The 25883-nt window shown below is 48.2% G+C and overlaps 1 protein-coding gene across 1 annotated transcript in view; it reads left to right on the forward strand.

Moving 5' to 3' along the window:
• The window catches only part of LOC308168072 (testicular spindle-associated protein SHCBP1L-like), a gene marked incomplete at both ends in the record, with an annotated part of 79914 nt that overhangs the window by 4729 nt on the left and 49302 nt on the right, over positions 1-25883 (forward strand). The window contains 3 exons of the mRNA XM_080542548.1: positions 1379-1532; positions 1714-1964; positions 2192-2311. Coding sequence (XP_080398674.1) covers positions 1379-1532; positions 1714-1964; positions 2192-2311 — 525 coding nt within the window. The remainder of the gene's footprint in view (positions 1-1378; positions 1533-1713; positions 1965-2191; positions 2312-25883) is intronic.

The following is a 25883-nucleotide window of genomic DNA, read 5'->3' on the forward strand; positions in this document are numbered from 1 at the left end:
CAAATCTTTTTGTACTTTGGCGGGGGAGAACAAATCTGTGGCTGAACTTGCTCCTCATCCCCGCCAGCTCGCCGTACATCGGGTGGGAGGGATTGACCAGCATGGCCGCCAGTTTTTTCCCCATCCTCTGTTCTGCCACCACCTCTAGGCTGTCCAGCCCGGTCCCCACCACAGAGCTGGCCTTCTTCACCAGTTTGTTTAGCTTCGCAGCATCCCTGGCTCAGAATGCCTGAGAGCCTTATATTGCATTATATTACATTACATTTTGAATGGTCATCTGGTGCCTGAATATTGTGTTTTCCTTTACATAAATAATGACATTTCCACCATAAATTGATGCAGAAAGGGCACAAATTGGTGCATCTAAATTCACCAGAATGCAAGAAATTAAGTGTTTGATGCTCGTTTAAGGACCCCCAGACAGCCCTGCTTCATGGGTTCCTCCGTGTATGATGAGGGTCCTCCCTCATGTATCAGACTGTAAAACTGATTATATTTCATTGACATATCACTATAGGTATAAATTCCATCCAAATTCAACTGTTTAGACTTTGTTTGCATCCACCAGTGCTCTCCTGCTCGCAATTGCTTTGCGCAACCACCTCCATTTCACACCGTTCCACTCCGTTATATATTATTTTATGTTAGAGACCGACCCAGGCCCCCCATCACAGAAAGGAAACATGATGTGGCCCTCACAGAAAAAAGTTTGGGGACCCCTGATCTAAACCCTCTCAGACCCACAGGAGCGCCGGCGCTCCCAAATATCATACCTTCTTTAGAAGTTCATAATTCGGAAACGGTTTGAGCTAATGACAAGCCGATTTTTGCATTTAAAAGTAGGCAAATAGCGCTCCCTGGGAAGCTCCCGTTCATCGATGTGCGTCGCCGATGTCCGTCTATAAATCTAGCCACAAAGTTGTAGACAATGCGGATAGTTTCTTTCTTTGCCTGCCGCAGTACTTCGTCAATCCCTGTGGATATAGGTCTACTCTTGAAAAAACCCCGTCACATCCAGTCTCGTGTTGGGTCCAGTCAAAATGTATAATACTAGTCATGTGCCAACATATCCGAATCCTATTGGCCCACGTACAACATTACAGTGTAAGCAGGGAGTTGTAGTTCAAGGAGAGAGACCGCGGCAACGTAAAAAATAAATAATCGTTGTTAATTTCCATATAATTTGTGGTCAAAGCCACAGGGAGCCACTGAAGATGGGCAAAAGAGCCGCATGCGGCTCCGGAGCCGCGGGTTGCCGACCCCTGGTCTAGGGGCTATAGGGAGTAACAATATGATAAACCAGGGGACAAGAACCAGAGGCAATGGGAGAATATAAATAAATATAAATGAACCGTTTATTCCACCGTGACCCACACAGATCAAGAACTTCTCGTCAGACACTCTGATCCTGCAGCACAGCAACCTGTCAGCAGCTCTGGACTCCTGCTTCTCCGGTGACACGGTGGTGGTGTTCCCAGGAGAGTACCAGGCCGACGCTCTGGCGTCCCTCACTGATGACATCATCATCAAGGGTGAAATACCTCCTTCTTCCAATAATACCAAGTCTGAATGTATTGTGATGAACCGACGCGAAAGAAAATGTTCGATGGACAATAAAGCTCTTGGGATTTCAATGTGGGATATAGATATCGGTGTACTGAAAGGGAAGGTAAGAGTTTTGGTAAGAGTTTTCCCATGCTGCACCCCCCGCAGGAGAAGGAGAGAGGCACGAGGTGGTGTTCTCCTCCAGCCCGGCCCAGGACTACTTCGTGGCGTCCAAATCGTCCGAGGTGACGCTGATGAACCTGACGCTGGTGCAGCAAGGGACCTGCAACGGCGTGGTGGTGGTGGAGTCAGGACAGACCACCCTGGAGAACTGCACCCTGAAGTGTGACGGCACGGGGGTGTGTGTCCTGACCGGAGCCTCGCTGGTCATGAGGAACTGTGAGATCTTTGGCGCTCAGGTACAGACGCTGCTCTCTCCCTCCGCCAGGGTCGTCATTGTAATGCGTGGAATGGAATGACGTGTGTGTGTGTGTGTGTGTGTGTTTGATGCCATTCCTCATTCTGTTCCATGCATCATCAATGAGACCGTCCTCCAATTTCTACCTCTGCTGGTCAAACCTGGGCAGGCAAGGTTAGGTCCAGGCTAGACCTGACCTGTTGGTGGTGGTGTTGATGGTGTTCTCAGGGAGCAGGGGTGGAGCTGCACCCCGGCAGCACTGCAGAGCTGCATGGGAACGAGATCCACCAGTGCGGCCAGCAGGCCGCTAAGGACTCCAAAGACTCCCGGGGAGGAATCTTCCTCAAGGTGACTGGAATAACGGAAGGCTTTCCATAACTGTCTGGAACACGACTCCTCATGTCCTCTCCTGTCCTGCACTCACTTAGTCCTCAAAAAGCATCAGAGGAGAATATGTAACATGTGACGGCAGCTGGTGAAAGGGGGAACAAGTCGGCAACCAATCAAAATGTTCTGACTTTTATTCAGAAAAACGTTAGGTTATTTACATAACCCCGGTTCTCTGAGTAGTATTCGTGAGTATCTCACTATGGGAACGCCCCCTGCGTGACCTCATCAGAAACTGAATTACACTGCGCCAGCCCATTGGCTGGCCCAGGCGACGCTTGTGTCACGAGGGACGGGACCCTCCGCCTATATAAAGCGTACACACAGCGTCTGTCGTCATTCAAAACAAGCAACCTCTTTCTCGCTTCTAAAGCAAGGTGAGATACTCACGAATACTACTCAGAGAACCGGGGTTATGTAAATAACCTAAAGTTCTCTTTCATAGTATTCGTTTCGTATCTCACTATGGGAATATACTTACTCCCGTATTGCCAGACCTGCCTGTAAAACGACAACTGTCCCAGAATGGACCCTCACACTCTAGGAACTACGTCCTAAGAGGAACCCAAACTGAGGACTGAGTGTGATAGCGTTGGAGCCGTAACATCCAACCTATAAAATCTAGCGAACGTGTGGGGCGAAGCCCAGCACGCCGCCGCACACACCTCCTGAATAGACACCCCTTTAAAGAGTGCTCAGGAGGTCGCCAAACCTCTAGTAGAGTGCGCACGTAAGCCCGCGGGGGGCTGTAGACCCTTACTAGAGTAAGCCAAGGCAATAGCCGCCACTACCCAATGGGAAAGGCGTTGTTTCGACACTGGCTTTCCCGTGTGTGGATTCGCCCAGGATACAAACAACTGGTCACCTTTCCTGCAACCCTGAGTCCTGTCTATGTAAACACGCAGCGCGCGGACAGGACATAAAGTATGCAACCGCCTGTGCTCTTCCGAGGCAAAAGGCGGGGGATAGAAGGCAGCCAACTCTATAGGGGTGCAAGAGCCTATAACCTTCGGAATAAAGGCTGGGTTAGGCATCAGACTGACCCTAGAGTCCCCTGGGGAGAACTTTGTACACTCTCGGTGCACCGAGAGCGCATGGACTTCACCTATGCGCTTAGCCGAAGCCAAAGCAAGCAATAGGACCGTCTTTAGCGTTAACACTTTCACCTCCACCTGTTCCAGCGGTTCGAACGGTGGGCAGGAGAGAGCATCTAGTACCATAGGGAGGTCCCATGAAGGAGCTAACGGCCTAGACGTAGGCAATTTCCTTCGGGCCCCTTTCATAAACTGGCACACCAACGGGTGCTGGCTTATCGACTTTCCACCCAGGCCAATATGACAAGCCGAAATAGCTGCCAAATAGACCTTAACGGTTGAGAAAGCCTTACCCCTCTCAATCAAGTCCTGTAGAAATGACAGAATAACTGTCACAGAACACTGAAAAGGGACAGTGTGTGACTCTGAGCACCAAGTCTCGAACACACGCCACTTATGCCCATACAACTTTCTAGTTGATGAGGTTCTGGCGCACTGAATAGTGTCGATCACCCCTTGGGGAAGACCCACTAGTGCAAGGTTGATCCCTTCACGGGCCAGGCCCACAGAGACAATCTCTCTGGGTGGGGATGGAATATCTCCCCCCGCGCCTGGGTCAGCAGGTCCCTGCGCAGCGGTAGTTGCCATGGCGGACCGGATAGGAGATGAAAAATCTCCGCCAACCAGTGCTTTCCCGGCCAACACGGGGCTATCAGCACCATGGACAGATCTCCTTCCCTCACTCTGGCCAGAGTCGGGGGAATGAGTGCCACCGGTGGGAACGCATACAGGAGGGTCCTCGGCCACTCGTGCGCTAATGCGTCCACTCCCAGCGGGGCTCCCCGATCGCGCAGAGAGAAGAACAGGGGACACTGGGCGTTCTCTGCCGTAGCATAAACGTCCACGGTCGCTTGACTGAATCGTGACCAAATCTGTTTCACTACTTCGGGGTGAAGTCTCCAGTCTGCGTACAGTGGGTTGCCCCTGGACAACAAATCTGCTCCGTAGTTCAGAATGCCCGGTACATGGGTTGCTCTCACTGCTCCACACTATCAGTCTGTGTGCCATGGTGTGTAACTGGTGGGACCTCAGTCCCCCCTGTCTGTTTACATAGGCAACGACCGTGGAGTTGTCTGTCCTCACCAAAACATGATGTCCTCTCAACCACGGGAGGAAATGTTTCAGAGCCAAGTGAACAGCTAGCAGTTCCAGGCCGTTTATATGGGTAGAACGTAAGTGCGGGTCCCAACCCCCGTTTATCGTTCTCCCTTCGAAAGTGGCACCCCAGCCTCTCAGAGAGGCGTCCGTGGTGATTACTTTTCTGTTCAGGCCAGGTCCCATAGAAACACCCTGTTATGAAACCTGGGTCCTTCTACTGGTGCAGAGCCAGTGAGCAATCCCTGGAGACCCTCACACGACGGTGACCGTCGCGGTAGGGGTCCAGGCCCAGAGAGGCCACCCAGCGCTGGATGCCTCTCATGTACAGGCGCCCCAGGGGTATGACCACCACAGCGGAGGCCATCAAGCCTAACAACCTCTGGCATTGTTTGAGGGTAACTATGTTGCCCCTGCGAAACAGCGCTATAGTCGCGCGCATCGTCTCCACTCTTTCTGGAGACAAAAACGCCTTGGCTCGGATAGTCCAGTGCGAGCCCTATAAACGCGATGCGTTGGGAGGGTGTCACCATGCTCTTTTCCATGTTTATTCGGAACCCCAGATTCGTTAGGTGTTTCGAAATGACCGCTGTGTGACGCGCCGCCTCCTCGCGGTTGGTGGCTGCCACTAACCAGTCGTCGATATATGTGGCCACTCTGATACCCCTCTGTCTGAGAGGGGCCACTGCTGCCTCGGTGCATTTTACAAACACCCTTGGGCTTAGTGACAGGCCGAAGGGAAGGACCACATATTCGTACGCTATCCCTTGGAAAGCGAATCTCAGATATTTCCTGTGTGGAGGATATATCGGAATGTGGAAATAAGCGTCCTTCAGGTCGATTGATGTGAACCAATCCCCTGCTCGTATGAAACTTAGCAGGGAAGAGTGTGTCAACATCCTGAATTTGTATTTTCTGAGATGCTGATTCAAGACACGGAGGCGGGCCGGGGCGCGCAACAGCCGCCTAGCGTGCCTTCCCGCGCTGTGCGCGGTCGGGCCGCTTTCTGCATCACAGCCGCGGGACGGGCTAGTCCCACGGTCTGCGTTATGGCAGAGAAAGATTTGTTTTTCAACATCTCTTTTATTTTTATGCTTTTCAACATTGTTAACAACGCCCTTGGCACTCTGCCTGGATGCGCTTGTCGGGACATTTTTAATACATTGTGCATTAACGTGCTTGAGTGACAAACAACTTTGTAGTATGAACAGTCTCTCAGCTTTCCCCCGGAAGGCGTGTGAACACGGACGCCGACCGTGGTCTCGCACTTTGTATGGAACATGTCGTACCGAACTTGCTCTGGAACGGAGCTGGGAGGGTACAGAGCGGTCAGCGAGGGGGGCCGACTGGACTCGCTCTCCTCCCGAGGAGAGGCTGTCAGATCACCCGCTTCTTATTCCTCACCGACGCGGCGGCCGGGGGAGGGGGCGGGGACGCCTGAGGTCTGTCCCGGGGAGCCTGTTTTCTGGCCCATGGTTTCCTGGGACCTCTGGGTGCCTGGGGCGCTGCCTGCTGTCTAGCCGCTCTGGGGATCTTGAAGGCAGGGGCCGGGCGAGAGATAGCCTGCGCATATGACTGCCGTGGCTGGGTCACGGAAGCTGCGGGCTGCGCTCTTCTCGGAAGGCACAGCTCCATAGCCTCATCCTCTCTCTTTTTGTCTTCACATCTCTTCTGCATTGAGGTGACTGCTGCACCGAAGAGACCCTGTGGTACGATAGGGGTGTCGAGAATTTCTTCTCTCTCCTCCTCACAGGTTGGTGAGACCGAGCCAACGCGCCCTCTCCTGCAGTACCATGAGAGCCATGGATTTACCCGTGGCTTGAATGGCCGTCTTGTGGAGATGGATGTGATCCGTTATAACGCAGATTTCCTCCCATAGGGTAGGCATATTGTCTGGGTTAGCGGTTATATCCTCCTCCAGCTCAGCCTGGTAGGCTGATAGGAGTGCGGAGGCATTGAGAGCCCTCGCTGTCAGTGCCGCTGCTTTGTAGCACTTGTCTGTAAGGCTAGCCTGGAAGCGGTCCGACTTGGAGGGTAGGGACGGGGCAGCCGAAGATACGGGGGTCTTCGGGTGCAGGTGGCGCGCCACCACCGGCTCGACCGGTGGGATGTGGCGGAGGCCGAGGGAGTCCATCCCCTCACAATCCAGTCGAGAACCCCCGATTATTGGGTGTTTCTCGCTGAATGGCCGTTCTTTCCACGTAACTGCTATCTCATCGAGTAGCTCAGGGAAGAACGGCATAACTTGTTTCCCCGTCTTAGCCGCCGTCTGCAGTCTTTTGCCGTCAAAGCGTGACATAGCAGTTTCAGTTTGGGCGACGGGCCAGGGGATATTCAGCCTCTCCGCTGCTCGCTTGCACATGTCCTGCATGTCGCAGTCCATGGGAGACGGGGCGGAGGGTTGGTTACCTCCGTCAGGCGTGGGGGGATTTCCAGCTCCGCGCCTACCGGTTGATAATGAGGAGTCTTCCTCATCATCGGTGGACAAAATGAGGTCTGAGTCACGCGACCCTCCCTCATCATTGTCCGAGTCTCTCTCATAGCGAGCAGCGGTAAAGCTGTCCATCCCCTTGTCATCCAGTACCGGGAAACCGATGTCAGGGCTATGTGGCACTAAGTCCGCCCAGCATGGTGTCGGTAAACCTGGAGACATGTGCGCGTTAGACTGTGATGGCAGCGTTTCGGCTGCCTTACACAGAAGCGGATCTTCTCCTGACAGGCTAGCCATGCGACTCAGCCGTCGGCGGAGAGATTTCTTGGGGAACACTGCACAGTGGATACACTCATCGGTAGAGATAACAGCGGCCCGGGTGTGGGTTAATCCCAGACACACTGCACACTTAGAGTGAGTGTCCCAGCTAGCCATTGACTTGCCGCACGGGCAGGTCTTCCGGCTAGTCTCGGCTGTGCTAGGTCCGCTAGCCTCAACGTTAGCCATTTCTGGCTAAGGGTTGTAGGCTAGCTGCTAGCAGGCCTCGCTACTTCACCCGTTAGCTTGTCAGCTATCAAGGGAAACAGAGGGGCCAGAGGAGGGATATTACTATCTACCCGCTAGCAGTGCGTTATAGAGATAAAGTTATTTCTACTTTTGTCTCTCACACTGGGTATTGCTACCCGTAACCGTTCGGAGTATTCCTACTCGCAGAACAGGGAGTATTGCTACTCGCGTCGTTCAGAACGAGGAGTATCGCTACTTTTTTCGTTCCGAGCAAGGCGAGTATTGCTACTCGAATCGTAACACGGGGTATCGCTACCCCGAGTCAGAGTATTCCTACTCTTCAACAGAAGTATTTCTACTCCTGTGAACGTCAACGAAGTGCAGTTTAGCAGCAGAGCGCCCGTCGGCACGAGTTTGGTCGCTCGTATCTGTGGACTGTTTAGCTCTAGCCACCCGCACAGTTGTTGTCAGCTCCAGTGAGAAGCGAGAAAAGGTTTTTGAATGACGACAGACGCTGTGTGTGCGCTTTATATAGGCGGAGGGTCCCGTCCCTCGTGACACAAGCGTCGCCTGGGCCAGCCAATGGGCTGGCGCAGTGTAATTCAGTTTCTGATGAGGTCACGCAGGGGGCGTTCCCATAGTGAGATACGAAACGAATACTATGAAAGAGAACCTAAATACATTTCAACGTTGTTGAAAACCAATGACACGCTTGTTATGATTAATAACTGTCCGCACCTTGGATAACAGTCATCACTTTATTATCTCCACACATCGCCATCTTGCACTCCAACAACACTTCAACCGGGGTAACCCCACTAACTTCCGGTGCCTCTTAAAGGCGCAGTCCCACATACATAACATTTACCCCCCCCCACAGGAACCAGAAGAACACAATGAATAACACAACATTATAATTATCAAACTTTTTTTTTCTTTTTTTAAACTTGATGAACTGGTTAGACTGCCAGTCACCAGCATAGCCATGTGGGTTATTCTGCCACTGAACAGGCTATGCACTAAACCTTACCCTTGGGTTCACCAGTCCACGGTATAGTCTCTCAGGTGTGCTGGTCTGACCCGGGCACGGGCCGGACGAGCCTCTGGGCGAACCCCGGCCTCCACCAGTTCAGGTGGGAACTCAGCTGGACCCTGCGGTTGTTCTGGGTCTATGATGGGAGGCGATGCCACCTTCCGAAGCCGGCTTGCGTGCCACCGTGATCCGTCGTCCAGGCGAAACGAGTGAGCACCTCCAGGTGAGCATCTCTTCCAACTTATCAAGGAAACTCACCCCAGTCTAGCTGCCAAGGTCACAGGGATGCTGCTGGAGATGGACAACGAAGAACTTCTCTACATGCTGGAGGCTCCAGAGTTCCTGAGCTCCAAGGTGGATGCAGCGGTCGCTGCGCTGCAGGCACACTGGTCCCAGGTCCCCATGCAGCAGCAGCAGCAGCCTGCTTCGCTGACTGCCTCCATGCTGGCCGCCACTCCTCCTGAGGAGCGGAAACAGCTGCTGGGTGAGTCTACTTTACGATCTTTAGATCCCCCATTAGCTATACTGTATAATAACTGTTTCTGATTTGTTTGATTCTCCATCCCTCCAGGTGAGCATCTCTTCCAACTTATCAAGGAAACTCACCCCAGTCTAGCTGCCAAGGTCACAGGGATGCTGCTGGAGATGGACAACGAAGAACTTCTCTACATGCTGGAGGCTCCAGAGTTCCTGAGCTCCAAGGTGGATGCAGCGGTCGCTGCGCTGCAGGCACACTGGTCCCAGGTCCCCATGCAGCAGCAGCAGCAGCCTGCTTCGCTGACTGCCTCCATGCTGGCCGCCACTCCTCCTGAGGAGCGGAAACAGCTGCTGGGTGATTCTACTTTACGATCTTTAGATCCCCCATTAGCTATACTGTATAATAACTGTTACTGATTTGTTTGATTCTCCATCCCTCCAGGTGAGCATCTCTTCCAACTTATCAAGGAAACTCACCCCAGTCTAGCTGCCAAGGTCACAGGGATGCTGCTGGAGATGGACAACGAAGAACTTCTCTACATGCTGGAGGCTCCAGAGTTCCTGAGCTCCAAGGTGGATGCAGCGGTCGCTGCGCTGCAGGCACACTGGTCCCAGGTCCCCATGCAGCAGCAGCAGCAGCAGCCTGCTTCGCTGACTGCCTCCATGCTGGCCGCCACTCCTCCTGAGGAGCGGAAACAGCTGCTGGGTGAGTCTACTTTACGATCTTTAGATCCCCCATTAGCTATACTGTATAATAACTGTTACTGATTTGTTTGATTCTCCATCCCTCCAGGTGAGCATCTCTTCCAACTTATCAAGGAAACTCACCCCAGTCTAGCTGCCAAGGTCACAGGGATGCTGCTGGAGATGGACAACGAAGAACTTCTCTACATGCTGGAGGCTCCAGAGTTCCTGAGCTCCAAGGTGGATGCAGCGGTCGCTGCGCTGCAGGCACACTGGTCCCAGGTCCCCATGCAGCAGCAGCAGCAGCCTGCTTCGCTGACTGCCTCCATGCTGGCCGCCACTCTTCCTGAGGAGCGGAAACAGCTGCTGGGTGAGTCTACTTTAAGATCTTTAGATCCCCCATTAGCTATACTGTATAATAACTGTTACTGATTTGTTTGATTCTCCATCCCTCCAGGTGAGCATCTCTTCCAACTTATCAAGGAAACTCACCCCAGTCTAGCTGCCAAGGTCACAGGGATGCTGCTGGAGATGGACAACGAAGAACTTCTCTACATCCTGGAGGCTTTAGAGTTCCTGAGCTCCAAGGTGGATGATGCGGTCGCTGCGCTGCAGGCACACTGGGCTAAGGAGGCTGCACAGAAGTCTGACCCCCGACCAGCTTGAGTTCAATGAGACTAAGACAAGGGATGGAAATCCAGACATTTAAAACCTACTCCTACAACATTTAAACATCTTTTAACATAGAACAGCTTTTGCTATATTTTTTGATATTACAGTATTAATAAATTATTTCATTACCAAATGAACAAAATGTACTCTGCTATGTCTGAGTGTCCTTTACTGTGTCAGTGATCAGAATATCAACAGTGTGGTCCTGTAGAGAGAGACTTGATAGCTCTGCATTTTGGATTGTACATTTTGGAAAGTCATTTGGAAAGTCATTAAATACCGCTGACTGTGATCAATTCTCAAACTATCTTCAGAGGCCAATACATCTCTGTGCTTCTAGATCTGGGCCAAACAATAACATTTGAGATCAGCAAGATTTGTTTACCTCTATTTGATTAATCTCATTTTGGAAAACTAAGTAAGAGCTTTTATTCAAGTGCAGTGGGCTCATTTATTATACAGTATACAATCGTTCAATCATTTGTTATACACTATTAAAAAAAAATCCATTCTGTTTGCAAGATAGGACTTTGATTTCACTAACTAGTCATTTCATTTACTACACATTATTGAAAAGGGATCGCTATTCTGTAGCCGTCATCAAACATCAAAACATCTCTGTGTTTATAGATCTGGGAACAAACAATACGATTTGAAACTAGGGATGTACCTGAATACGAAAATGTTATTCAGAAAAGCATAAATAATGCAATACACATACAATTTCTAGTTGCTCATTATTATTCTGAACAAATTTCAATATTGACATCAACGCAATCAGTCATTATGTTTCTTAAATCAATTCATATAATTGTGGATGGCCACAAGATAAAAATGCCCATTATGTTTGCGATATATGAGTTTGATTTCACTAACTAACTAGTCATTTAATTCACTACACATTATTGACCGAGTCAGCGCAGAGCAGGCAGCGAGAACAAATTCCACCGGCTTTGGTCGTGTGACTAATAAACTATCTATCTATCTATCATAAGAAATGCATTGCTTCTTTAGGGTCTTTGATGAAAACAGTGCTTCTGATATATATAGTAAATATGTGCAACATACTTTTCTCCTCCGAATATCTATTCACTCCATACTGTATGTGGTTCAGAGTGCACCAAATACATCTCCTAGCGAAGGTCTCCTGAACCCCAACATGGGTGAACAACCCAAACTCTGTACAACATGCACTGCTAGCTACAGCCCTTCAGGTAACAATGAGTAGTTAACATTATTTGCATATAGAAATGTAGATATAACATCAAGGATTTCTATGGGTACACAGTTGAGAATGTGATGATGTAACAAACGAGGACCACACAACTGGGGTTCTAGAACCAGTTCTAGTGTAAACAACAGTGTTATGATTTAAATGACCTGCAATTCCTCTGCATAGAGCACACATTTGATTATTATCAAGTATATCCAAAGCTAAAATATTAGGGTTAGGAGAAGTTTTCTAACATAACTAAATATGGCCTGTATGTTGGATGTTGGAGATCTCCACCAGGATACCACTGAGACAATGTTGGATGAGAAATTCAGCTCTGCAGGTGCAACTACCATCCGAGTGTGCAGGGACAAGATCACCCAACGATCCTTGGGGTATGCCTATGTCAACTTTCAACAGCACGCTGATGCAGAGCTTGCTCTGGAAACGATGAACTTTGATGACCTCCAAGGAAGACCTATGCGCAGCATGTGGTTTCAGCTTGACCCTTCACTGAGGAAGAGTGGGGTAGGCAATGTTTTCCTCAAGAACTTGGAGGAATCTATTGACAGCCAGGCCCTCTACGACACGTTTTCTACATTTGGAAAGGTCCTTTCCTGTAAGGTGGTTTGTGATGAGAATGGCCAATCTAAAGGCCATGCCTATGTGCAATATGAGTGCCAGGAGGCTGCTGAGAGAGCCATTAAGAGGCTGAATGGCATGCTGTTCAATGACAAACCAGTGTTTATTGGACACTTCAAATCTAACAAAGAACGAGAGGCTGAACATGGAGCCAGGGCCAGAGAGTTCACCAATGTGTACATAAAAAACCATGGCAAGGATATGGATGACCAAAAACTGAAGGAAAAGTTTGAAATATATGGACCAACCCAGAGAGTCCGGGTCATGACTGATGTCAAGGGTCAGTCCAGGGGTTTCGGTTTTGTTTGCTTCGAAAGGCATGAGGACGCCCAGAAGGCTGTCGACGACATGAATGGTCAGAACATCGACGGGAGAAAGGTCTACGTGGGCCGTGCCCAGAAGAGAAGAGAGCGCCAGACCGCGCTGAAGCACCGGTTTGAACACATGAAGCATGAGCGTATGACCAGATACCAGGTTTGTGGCCTCCAGTTCTCTGATACTAACACAGAAGTTGATACTATTTACACATAGTTATTGTTGATGTATTTGAGGTATGAAAAACATCTCACTAAACAGGTTTTTTCGCTTACCAGGGTGTCAATCTGTACGTGAAGAACCTGGATGATGGCTGGGACGATGAGCGTCTGCACCGAGCGTTCTCCTCCTTCGGAACGATCACCAGTGCGAAGGTGATGATGGAAGGTCAACGCAGCAAGGGCTTCGGCTTCGTGCGCTTCTCCTCCCCCGAGGACGCCACCAAGGCCATGACTGAGATGAACGGCCGCGTCGTGGCCAACAAGCCGTTGTATGTGGCCCTGGCCCGGAGCAGGAAGGACCGCCAAGCACACCAACAGGCGTTTATCACAGAAGAGTACAGTGTCTGCGGCATGCCCGACCTAGTCATCGACCCCTACCAGCCTGCTCCACCGTCTGGATACGTCATGGCTCACGTTCCACAGCCCCAGACCTGTGGTGGTACTACCTACTACCTCACCAACCAGCTGGATCAACTGAGACCTCCTTCTGGCTGGGCCACCCAGAGTGTGCAACCTCAGTACTTCCAGAACATGCCCTCCTACATCATGCCTCACTACCCACAGCAGCACATGGCTCCTCCCCAGCTCCAGGTCCCCATGCAGCAGCAGCAGCAGCCTGCTTCGCTGACTGCCTCCATGCTGGCCGCCACTCCTCCTGAGGAGCGGAAACAGCTGCTGGGTGAGTCTACTTTACGATCTTAAGATCCCCCATTAGCTATACTGTATAATAACTGTTACTGATTTGTTTGATTCTCCATCCCTCCAGGTGAGCATCTCTTCCAACTTATCAAGGAAACTCACCCCAGTCTAGCTGCCAAGGTCACAGGGATGCTGCTGGAGATGGACAACGAAGAACTTCTCTACATGCTGGAGGCTCCAGAGTTCCTGAGCTCCAAGGTGGATGCAGCGGTCGCTGCGCTGCAGGCACACTGGGCTAAGGAGGCTGCACAGAAGTCTGACCCCCGACCAGCTTGAGTTCAATGAGACTAAGACAAGGGATGGAAATCCAGACATTTAAAACCTACTCCTACAACATTTAAACATCTTTTAACATAGAACAGCTTTTGCTATATTTTTTGATATTACAGTATTAATAAATTATTTCATTACCAAATGAACAAAATGTACTCTGCTATGTCTGAGTGTCCTTTACTGTGTCAGTGATCAGAATATCAACAGTGTGGTCCTGTAGAGAGAGACTTGATAGCTCTGCATTTTGGATTGTACATTTTGGAAAGTCATTTGGAAAGTCATTAAATACCGCTGACTGTGATCAATTCTCAAACTATCTTCAGAGGCCAATACATCTCTGTGCTTCTAGATCTGGGCCAAACAATAACATTTGAGATCAGCAAGATTTGTTTACCTCTATTTGATTAATCTCATTTTGGAAAACTAAGTAAGAGCTTTTATTCAAGTGCAGTGGGCTCATTTATTATACAGTATACAATCGTTCAATCATTTGTTATACACTATTAAAAAAAATCCATTCTGTTTGCAAGATAGAATAGAATAGAATAGAATAGACTTTATTGTCGTTGTACAGTTGCCTATACAATGAAATTGTAGTGGCTCTTCCGAAGGTGCAAAAAAAACACAAAACATATTCACATATTCACAAACATATACACATATAAGATAAACATTTATGAACATGTCTTATGTCTACTGTTCAGTGTTCTGATGGTCCATGGGTAGAAACTGTTGGACAGCCTGTTTGTTCTAGCCTTTATGCTCCTGTACCTCACTCCAGAGCGCATCAGGCTGAACAGGTGGTGACCAGGGTGGAGGTGGTCTTTAAGAATCCTTCCTGCTCTGGAGAGGCACCGAGAGCGTGCCACGTCATCCAGGGAGGGCAGGGGACAGCCGATTATTTTTTCCGCTGACTTCACCACTCTCTGCAGTCTCTTTTTGTCCACTACTTTGCAGCCAGCGTACCATGCTGTGATGGAGAATGTCAGCACACTCTCAATGATGGAGTGGTAGAAGGTTACCAGATAGGACTTTGATTTCACTAACTAGTCATTTCATTTACTACACATTATTGAAAAGGGATCGCTATTCTGTAGCCGTCATCAAACATCAAAACATCTCTGTGTTTATAGATCTGGGAACAAACAATACGATTTGAAACTAGGGATGTACCTGAATACGAAAATGTTATTCAGAAAAGCATAAATAATGCAATACACATACAGTTTCTAGTTGCTCATTATTATTCTGAACAAATTTCAATATTGACATCAACGCAATCAGTCATTATGTTTCTTAAATCAATTCATATAATTGTGGATGGCCACAAGATAAAAATGCCCATTATGTTTGCGATATATGAGTTTGATTTCACTAACTAACTAGTCATTTAATTCACTACACATTATTGACCGAGTCAGCGCAGAGCAGGCAGCGAGAACAAATTCCACCGGCTTTGGTCGTGTGACTAATAAACTATCTATCTATCTATCATAAGAAATGCATTGCTTCTTTAGGGTCTTTGATGAAAACAGTGCTTCTGATATATATAGTAAATATGTGCAAAATACTTTTCTCCTCCGAATATCTATTCACTCCATACTGTATGTGGTTCAGAGTGCACCAAATACATCTCCTAGCGAAGGTCTCCTGAACCCCAACATGGGTGAACAACCCAAACTCTGTACAACATACACTGCTAGCTACAGCCCTTCAGGTAACAATGAGTAGTTAACATTATTTGCATATAGAAATGTAGATATAACATCAAGGATTTCTATGGGTACACAGTTGAGAATGTGATGATGTACCAAACGAGGACCACACAACTGGGGTTCTAGAACCAGTTCTAGTGTAAACAACAGTGTTATGATTTAAATGACCTGCAATTCCTCTGCATAGAGCACACATTTGATTATTATCAAGAATATCCAAAGCTAAAATATTAGGGTTAGGAGAAGTTTTCTAACATAACTAAATATGGCCTGTATGTTGTATGTTGGAGATCTCCACCAGGATACCACTGAGACAATGTTGGATGAGAAATTCAGCTCTGCAGGTGCAACTACCATCCGAGTGTGCAGGGACAAGATCACCCAACGATCCTTGGGGTATGCCTATGTCAACTTTCAACAGCACGCTGATGCAGAGCTTGCTCTGGAAACGATGAACTTTGATGACCTCCAAGGAAGACCTATGCGCATCATGTGGTTTTAGCTTGACCCTTCACTGAGGAAGAGTGGGGTAGGCAATGTTTTCCTCAAGAACTTGGAGGAATCTATTGACAGCCAGGCCCTCTACGACACGTTTTCTACATTTGGAAAGGTCCTTTCCTGTAAGGTGGTTTGTGATGAGAATGGCCAATCTAAAGGCCATGCCTATGTGCAATATGAGTGCCAGGAGGCTGCTGAGAGAGCCATTAAGAGGCTGAATGGCATGCTGTTCAATGACAAACCAGTGTTTATTGGACACTTCAAATCTAACAAAGAACGAGAGGCTGAACATGGAGCCAGGGCCAGAGAGTTCACCAATGTGTACATAAAAAACCATGGCAAGGATATGGATGACCAAAAACTGAAGGAAAAGTTTGAAATATATGGACCAACCCAGAGAGTCCGGGTCATGACTGATGTCAAGGGTCAGTCCAGGGGTTTCGGTTTTGTTTGCTTCGAAAGGCATGAGGACGCCCAGAAGGCTGTCGACGACATGAATGGTCAGAACATCGACGGGAGAAAGGTCTACGTGGGCCGTGCCCAGAAGAGAAGAGAGCGCCAGACCGCGCTGAAGCACCGGTTTGAACACATGAAGCATGAGCGTATGACCAGATACCAGGTTTGTGGCCTCCAGTTCTCTGATACTAACACAGAAGTTGATACTATTTACACATAGTTATTGTTGATGTATTTGAGGTATGAAAAACATCTCACTAAACAGGTTTTTTCGCTTACCAGGGTGTCAATCTGTACGTGAAGAACCTGGATGATGGCTGGGACGATGAGCGTCTGCACCGAGCGTTCTCCTCCTTCGGAACGATCACCAGTGCGAAGGTGATGATGGAAGGTCAACGCAGCAAGGGCTTCGGCTTCGTGCGCTTCTCCTCCCCCGAGGACGCCACCAAGGCCATGACTGAGATGAACGGCCGCGTCGTGGCCAACAAGCCGTTGTATGTGGCCCTGGCCCGGAGCAGGAAGGACCGCCAAGCACACCAACAGGCGTTTATCACAGAAGAGTACAGTGTCTGCGGCATGCCCGACCTAGTCATCGACCCCTACCAGCCTGCTCCACCGTCTGGATATGTCATGGCTCCCGTTCCACAGCCCCAGACCTGTGGTGGTACTACCTACTACCTCACCAACCAGCTGGATCAACTGAGACCTCCTCCTGGCTGGGCCACCCAGAGTGTGCAACCTCAGTACTTCCAGAACATGCCCTCCTACATCATGCCTCACTACCCACAGCAGCACATGGCTCCTCCCCAGCTCCAGGTCCCCATGCAGCAGCAGCAGCAGCCTGCTTCGCTGACTGCCTCCATGCTGGCCGCCACTCCTCCTGAGGAGCGGAAACAGCTGCTGGGTGAGTCTACTTTACGATCTTTAGATCCCCCATTAGCTATACTGTATAATAACTGTTACTGATTTGTTTGATTCTCCATCCCTCCAGGTGAGCATCTCTTCCAACTTATCAAGGAAACTCACCCCAGTCTAGCTGCCAAGGTCACAGGGATGCTGCTGGAGATGGACAACGAAGAACTTCTCTACATGCTGGAGGCTCCAGAGTTCCTGAGCTCCAAGGTGGATGCAGCGGTCGCTGCGCTGCAGGCACACTGGTCCCAGGTCCCCATGCAGCAGCAGCAGCAGCCTGCTTCGCTGACTGCCTCCATGCTGGCCGCCACTCCTCCTGAGGAGCGGAAACAGCTGCTGGGTGAGTCTACTTTACGATCTTTAGATCCCCCATTAGCTATACTGTATAATAACTGTTACTGATTTGTTTGATTCTCCATCCCTCCAGGTGAGCATCTCTTCCAACTTATCAAGGAAACTCACCCCAGTCTAGCTGCCAAGGTCACAGGGATGCTGCTGGAGATGGACAACGAAGAACTTCTCTACATGCTGGAGGCTCCAGAGTTCCTGAGCTCCAAGGTGGATGCAGCGGTCGCTGCGCTGCAGGCACACTGGTCCCAGGTCCCCATGCAGCAGCAGCATCAGCCTGCTTCGCTGACTGCCTCCATGCTGGCCGCCACTCCTCCTGAGGAGCGGAAACAGCTGCTGGGTGAGTCTACTTTACGATCTTTAGATCCCCCATTAGCTATACTGTATAATAACTGTTACTGATTTGTTTGATTCTCCATCCCTCCAGGTGAGCATCTCTTCCAACTTATCAAGGAAACTCACCCCAGTCTAGCTGCCAAGGTCACAGGGATGCTGCTGGAGATGGACAACGAAGAACTTCTCTACATGCTGGAGGCTCCAGAGTTCCTGAGCTCCAAGGTGGATGCAGCGGTCGCTGCGCTGCAGGCACACTGGTCCCAGGTCCCCATGCAGCAGCAGCAGCAGCCTGCTTCGCTGACTGCCTCCATGCTGGCCGCCACTCCTCCTGAGGAGCGGAAACAGCTGCTGGGTGAGTCTACTTTACGATCTTTAGATCCCCCATTAGCTATACTGTATAATAACTGTTACTGATTTGTTTGATTCTCCATCCCTCCAGGTGAGCATCTCTTCCAACTTATCAAGGAAACTCACCCCAGTCTAGCTGCCAAGGTCACAGGGATGCTGCTGGAGATGGACAACGAAGAACTTCTCTACATGCTGGAGGCTCCAGAGTTCCTGAGCTCCAAGGTGGATGCAGCGGTCGCTGCGCTGCAGGCACACTGGTCCCAGGTCCCCATGCAGCAGCAGCAGCAGCCTGCTTCGCTGACTGCCTCCATGCTGGCCGCCACTCCTCCTGAGGAGCGGAAACAGCTGCTGGGTGAGTCTACTTTACAATCTTTAGATCCCCCATTAGCTATACTGTATAATAACTGTTACTGATTTGTTTGATTCTCCATCCCTCCAGGTGAGCATCTCTTCCAACTTATCAAGGAAACTCACCCCAGTCTAGCTGCCAAGGTCACAGGGATGCTGCTGGAGATGGACAACGAAGAACTTCTCTACATGCTGGAGGCTCCAGAGTTCCTGAGCTCCAAGGTGGATGCAGCGGTCGCTGCGCTGCAGGCACACTGGTCCCAGGTCCCCATGCAGCAGCAGCAGCCTGCTTCGCTGACTGCCTCCATGCTGGCCGCCACTCCTCCTGAGGAGCGGAAACAGCTGCTGGGTGAGTCTACTTTACGATCTTTAGATCCCCCATTAGCTATACTGTATAATAACTGTTACTGATTTGTTTGATTCTCCATCCCTCCAGGTGAGCATCTCTTCCAACTTATCAAGGAAACTCACCCCAGTCTAGCTGCCAAGGTCACAGGGATGCTGCTGGAGATGGACAACGAAGAACTTCTCTACATGCTGGAGGCTCCAGAGTTCCTGAGCTGCAAGGTGGATGCAGCGGTCGCTGCGCTGCAGGCACACTGGGCTAAGGAGGCTGCACAGAAGTCTGACCCCCGACCAGCTTGAGTTCAATGAGACTAAGACAAGGGATGGAAATCCAGACATTTAAAACCTACTCCTACAACATTTAAACATCTTTTAACATAGAACAGCTTTTGCTATATTTTTTGATATTACAGTATTAATAAATTATTTCATTACCAAATGAACAAAATGTACTCTGCTATGTCTGAGTGTCCTTTACTGTGTCAGTGATCAGAATATCAACAGTGTGGTCCTGTAGAGAGAGACTTGATAGCTCTGCATTTTGGATTGTACATTTTGGAAAGTCATTTGGAAAGTCATTAAATACCGCTGACTGTGATCAATTCTCAAACTATCTTCAGAGGCCAATACATCTCTGTGCTTCTAGATCTGGGCCAAACAATAACATTTGAGATCAGCAAGATTTGTTTACCTCTATTTGATTAATCTCATTTTGGAAAACTAAGTAAGAGCTTTTATTCAAGTGCAGTGGGCTCATTTATTATACAGTATACAATCGTTCAATCATTTGTTATACACTATTAAAAAAAAATCCATTCTGTTTGCAAGATAGGACTTTGATTTCACTAACTAGTTATTTCATTTACTACACATTATTGAAAAAGGATCGCTATTCTGTAGCCGTCATCAAACATCAAAACATCTCTGTGTTTATAGATCTGGGAACAAACAATACGATTTGAAACTAGGGATGTACCTGAATACGAAAATGTTATTCAGAAAAGCATAAATAATGCAATACACATACAGTTTCTAGTTGCTCATTATTATTCTGAAAAAATTTCAATATTGACATCAACGCAATCAGTCATTATGTTTCTTAAATCAATTCATATAATTGTGGATGGCCACAAGATAAAAATGCCCATTATGTTTGCGATATATGAGTTTGATTTCACTAACTAACTAGTCATTTAATTCACTACACATTATTGACCGAGTCAGCGCAGAGCAGGCAGCGAGAACAAATTCCACCGGCTTTGGTCGTGTGACTAATAAACTATCTATCTATCTATCATAAGAAATGCATTGCTTCTTTAGGGTCTTTGATGAAAACAGTGCTTCTGATATATATAGTAAATATGTGCAACATACTTTTCTCCTCCGAATATCTATTCACTCCATACTGTATGTGGTTCAGAGTGCACCAAATACATCTCCTAGCGAAGGTCTCCTGAACCCCAACATGGGTGAACAACCCAAACTCTGTACAACATACACTGCTAGCTACAGCCCTTCAGGTAACAATGAGTAGTTAACATTATTTGCATATAGAAATGTAGATATAACATCAAGGAGTTCTATGGGTACACAGTTGAGAATGTGATGATGTAACAAACGAGGACCACACAACTGGGGTTCTAGAACCAGTTCTAGTGTAAACAACAGTGTTATGATTTAAATGACCTGCAATTCCTCTGCATAGAGCACACATTTGATTATTATCAAGAATATCCAAAGCTAAAATATTAGGGTTAGGAGAAGTTTTCTAACATAACTAAATATGGCCTGTATGTTGTATGTTGGAGATCTCCACCAGGATACCACTGAGACAATGTTGGATGAGAAATTCAGCTCTGCAGGTGCAACTACCATCCGAGTGTGCAGGGACAAGATCACCCAACGATCCTTGGGGTATGCCTATGTCAACTTTCAACAGCACGCTGATGCAGAGCTTGCTCTGGAAACGATGAACTTTGATGACCTCCAAGGAAGACCTATGCGCATCATGTGGTTTCAGCTTGACCCTTCACTGAGGAAGAGTGGGGTAGGCAATGTTTTCCTCAAGAACTTGGAGGAATCTATTGACAGCCAGGCCCTCTACGACACGTTTTCTACATTTGGAAAGGTCCTTTCCTGTAAGGTGGTTTGTGATGAGAATGGCCAATCTAAAGGCCATGCCTATGTGCAATATGAGTGCCAGGAGGCTGCTGAGAGAGCCATTAAGAGGCTGAATGGCATGCTGTTCAATGACAAACCAGTGTTTATTGGACACTTCAAATCTAACAAAGAACGAGAGGCTGAACATGGAGCCAGGGCCAGAGAGTTCACCAATGTGTACATAAAAAACCATGGCAAGGATATGGATGACCAAAAACTGAAGGAAAAGTTTGAAATATATGGACCAACCCAGAGAGTCCGGGTCATGACTGATGTCAAGGGTCAGTCCAGGGGTTTCGGTTTTGTTTGCTTCGAAAGGCATGAGGACGCCCAGAAGGCTGTCGACGACATGAATGGTCAGAACATCGACGGGAGAAAGGTCTACGTGGGCCGTGCCCAGAAGAGAAGAGAGCGCCAGACCGCGCTGAAGCACCGGTTTGAACACATGAAGCATGAGCGTATGACCAGATACCAGGTTTGTGGCCTCCAGTTCTCTGATACTAACACAGAAGTTGATACTATTTACACATAGTTATTGTTGATGTATTTGAGGTATGAAAAACATCTCACTAAACAGGTTTTTTCGCTTACCAGGGTGTCAATCTGTACGTGAAGAACCTGGATGATGGCTGGGACGATGAGCGTCTGCACCGAGCGTTCTCCTCCTTCGGAACGATCACCAGTGCGAAGGTGATGATGGAAGGTCAACGCAGCAAGGGCTTCGGCTTCGTGCGCTTCTCCTCCCCCGAGGACGCCACCAAGGCCATGACTGAGATGAACGGCCGCGTCGTGGCCAACAAGCCGTTGTATGTGGCCCTGGCCCGGAGCAGGAAGGACTGCCAAGCACACCAACAGGCGTTTATCACAGAAGAGTACAGTGTCTGCGGCATGCCCGACCTAGTCATCGACCCCTACCAGCCTGCTCCACCGTCTGGATACGTCATGGCTCCCGTTCCACAGCCCCAAACCTGTGGTGGTACTACCTACTACCTCACCAACCAGCTGGATCAACTGAGACCTCCTCCTGGCTGGGCCACCCAGAGTGTGCAACCTCAGTACTTCCAGAACATGCCCTCCTACATCATGCCTCACTACCCACAGCAGCACATGGCTCCTCCCCAGCTCCAGGTCCCCATGCAGCAGCAGCAGCAGCCTGCTTCGCTGACTGCCTCCATGCTGGCCGCCACTCCTCCTGAGGAGCGGAAACAGCTGCTGGGTGAGTCTACTTTACGATCTTTAGATCCCCCATTAGCTATACTGTATAATAACTGTTACTGATTTGTTTGATTCTCCATCCCTCCAGGTGAGCATCTCTTCCAACTTATCAAGGAAACTCACCCCAGTCTAGCTGCCAAGGTCACAGGGATGCTGCTGGAGATGGACAACGAAGAACTTCTCTACATGCTGGAGGCTCCAGAGTTCCTGAGCTCCAAGGTGGATGCAGCGGTCGCTGCGCGGCAGGGACACTGGTCCCAGGTCCCCATGCAGCAGCAGCAGCAGCCTGCTTCGCTGACTGCCTCCATGCTGGCCGCCACTCCTCCTGAGGAGCGGAAACAGCTGCTGGGTGAGTCTACTTTACGATCTTTAGATCCCCCATTAGCTATACTGTATAATAACTGTTACTGATTTGTTTGATTCTCCATCCCTCCAGGTGAGCATCTCTTCCAACTTATCAAGGAAACTCACCCCAGTCTAGCTGCCAAGGTCACAGGGATGCTGCTGGAGATGGACAACGAAGAACTTCTCTACATGCAGGAGGCTCCAGAGTTCCTGAGCTCCAAGGTGGATGCAGCGGTCGCTGCGCTGCAGGCACACTGGTCCCAGGTCCCCATGCAGCAGCAGCAGCCTGCTTCGCTGACTGCCTCCATGCTGGCCGCCACTCCTCCTGAGGAGCGGAAACAGCTGCTGGGTGAGTCTACTTTACGATCTTTAGATCCCCCATTAGCTATACTGTATAATAACTGTTACTGATTTGTTTGATTCTCCATCCCTTCAGGTGAGCATCTCTTCCAACTTATCAAGGAAACTCACCCCAGTCTAGCTGCCAAGGTCACAGGGATGCTGCTGGAGATGGACAACGAAGAACTTCTCTACATGCTGGAGGCTCCAGAGTTCCTGAGCTCCAAGGTGGATGATGCGGTCGCTGCGCTGCAGGCACACTGGGCTAAGGAGGCTGCACAGAAGTCTGACCCCTGACCAGCTTGAGTTCAATGAGACTAAGACAAGGGATGGAAATCCAGACATTTAAAACCTACTCCTACAACATTTAAACATCTTTTAACATAGAACAGCTTTTGCTATATTTTTTGATATTACAGTATTAATAAATTATTTCATTACCAAATGAACAAAATGTACTCTGCTATGTCTGAGTGTCCTTTACTGTGTCAGTGATCAGAATATCAACAGTGTGGTCCTGTAGAGAAAGACTTGATAGCTCTGCATTTTGGATTGTACATTTTGGAAAGTCATTTGGAAAGTCATTAAATACCGCTGACTGTGATCAATTCTCAAACTATCTTCAGAGGCCAATACATCTCTGTGCTTCTAGATCTGGGCCAAACAATAACATTTGAGATCAGCAAGATTTGTTTACCTCTATTTGATTAATCTCATTTTGGAAAACTAAGTAAGAGCTTTTATTCAAGTGCAGTGGGCTCATTTATTATACAGTATACAATCGTTCAATCATTTGTTATACACTATTAAAAAAAAAATCCATTCTGTTTGCAAGATAGGACTTTGATTTCACTAACTAGTCATTTCATTTACTACACATTATTGAAAAGGGATCGCTATTCTGTAGCCGTCATCAAACATCAAAACATCTCTGTGTTTATAGATCTGGGAACAAACAATACGATTTGAAACTAGGGATGTACCTGAATACGAAAATGTTATTCAGAAAAGCATAAATAATGCAATACACATACAGTTTCTAGTTGCTCATTATTATTCTGAAAAATTTTCAATATTGACATCAACGCAATCAGTCATTATGTTTCTTAAATCAATTCATATAATTGTGGATGGCCACAAGATAAAAATGCCCATTATGTTTGCGATATATGAGTTTGATTTCACTAACTAACTAGTCATTTAATTCACTACACATTATTGACCGAGTCAGCGCAGAGCAGGCAGCGAGAACAAATTCCACCGGCTTTGGTCGTGTGACTAATAAACTATCTATCTATCTATCTATCATAAGAAATGCATTGCTTCTTTAGGGTCTTTGATGAAAACAGTGCTTCTGATATATATAGTAAATATGTGCAAAATACTTTTCTCCTCCGAATATCTATTCACTCCATACTGTATGTGGTTCAGAGTGCACCAAATACATCTCCTAGCGAAGGTCTCCTGAACCCCAACATGGGTGAACAACCCAAACTCTGTACAACATACACTGCTAACTACAGCCCTTCAGGTAACAATGAGTAGTTAACATTATTTGCATATAGAAATGTAGATATAACATCAAGGATTTCTATGGGTACACAGTTGAGAATGTGATGATGTAACAAACGAGGACCACACAACTGGGGTTCTAGAACCAGTTCTAGTGTAAACAACAGTGTTATGATTTAAATGACCTGCAATTCCTCTGCATAGAGCACACATTTGATTATTATCAAGAATATCCAAAGCTAAAATATTAGGGTTAGGAGAAGTTTTCTAACATAACTAAATATGGCCTGTATGTTGTATGTTGGAGATCTCCACCAGGATACCACTGAGACAATGTTGGATGAGAAATTCAGCTCTGCAGGTGCAACTACCATCCGAGTGTGCAGGGACAAGATCACCCAACGATCCTTGGGGTATGCCTATGTCAACTTTCAACAGCACGCTGATGCAGAGCTGGCTCTGGAAACGATGAACTTTGATGACCTCCAAGGAAGACCTATGCGCATCATGTGGTTTCAGCTTGACCCTTCACTGAGGAAGAGTGGGGTAGGCAATGTTTTCCTCAAGAACTTGGAGGAATCTATTGACAGCCAGGCCCTCTACGACACGTTTTCTACATTTGGAAAGGTCCTTTCCTGTAAGGTGGTTTGTGATGAGAATGGCCAATCTAAAGGCCATGCCTATGTGCAATATGAGTGCCAGGAGGCTGCTGAGAGAGCCATTAAGAGGCTGAATGGCATGTTGTTCAATGACAAACCAGTGTTTATTGGACACTTCAAATCTAACAAAGAACGAGAGGCTGAACATGGAGCCAGGGCCAGAGAGTTCACCAATGTGTACATAAAAAACCATGGCAAGGATATGGATGACCAAAAACTGAAGGAAAAGTTTGAAATATATGGACCAACCCAGAGAGTCCGGGTCATGACTGATGTCAAGGGTCAGTCCAGGGGTTTCGGTTTTGTTTGCTTCGAAAGGCATGAGGACGCCCAGAAGGCTGTCGACGACATGAATGGTCAGAACATCGACGGGAGAAAGGTCTACGTGGGCCGTGCCCAGAAGAGAAGAGAGCGCCAGACCGCGCTGAAGCACCGGTTTGAACACATGAAGCATGAGCGTATGACCAGATACCAGGTTTGTGGCCTCCAGTTCTCTGATACTAACACAGAAGTTTATACTATTTACACATAGTTATTGTTGATGTATTTGAGGTATGAAAAACATCTCACTAAACAGGTTTTTTCGCTTACCAGGGTGTCAATCTGTACGTGAAGAACCTGGATGATGGCTGGGACGATGA

This window comes from Nansenia antarctica, assembly GCF_963989245.1.
Source record: "Nansenia antarctica genome assembly, chromosome: 11".
Classification (NCBI taxonomy): Eukaryota; Metazoa; Chordata; class Actinopteri; order Argentiniformes; family Microstomatidae; genus Nansenia; species Nansenia antarctica.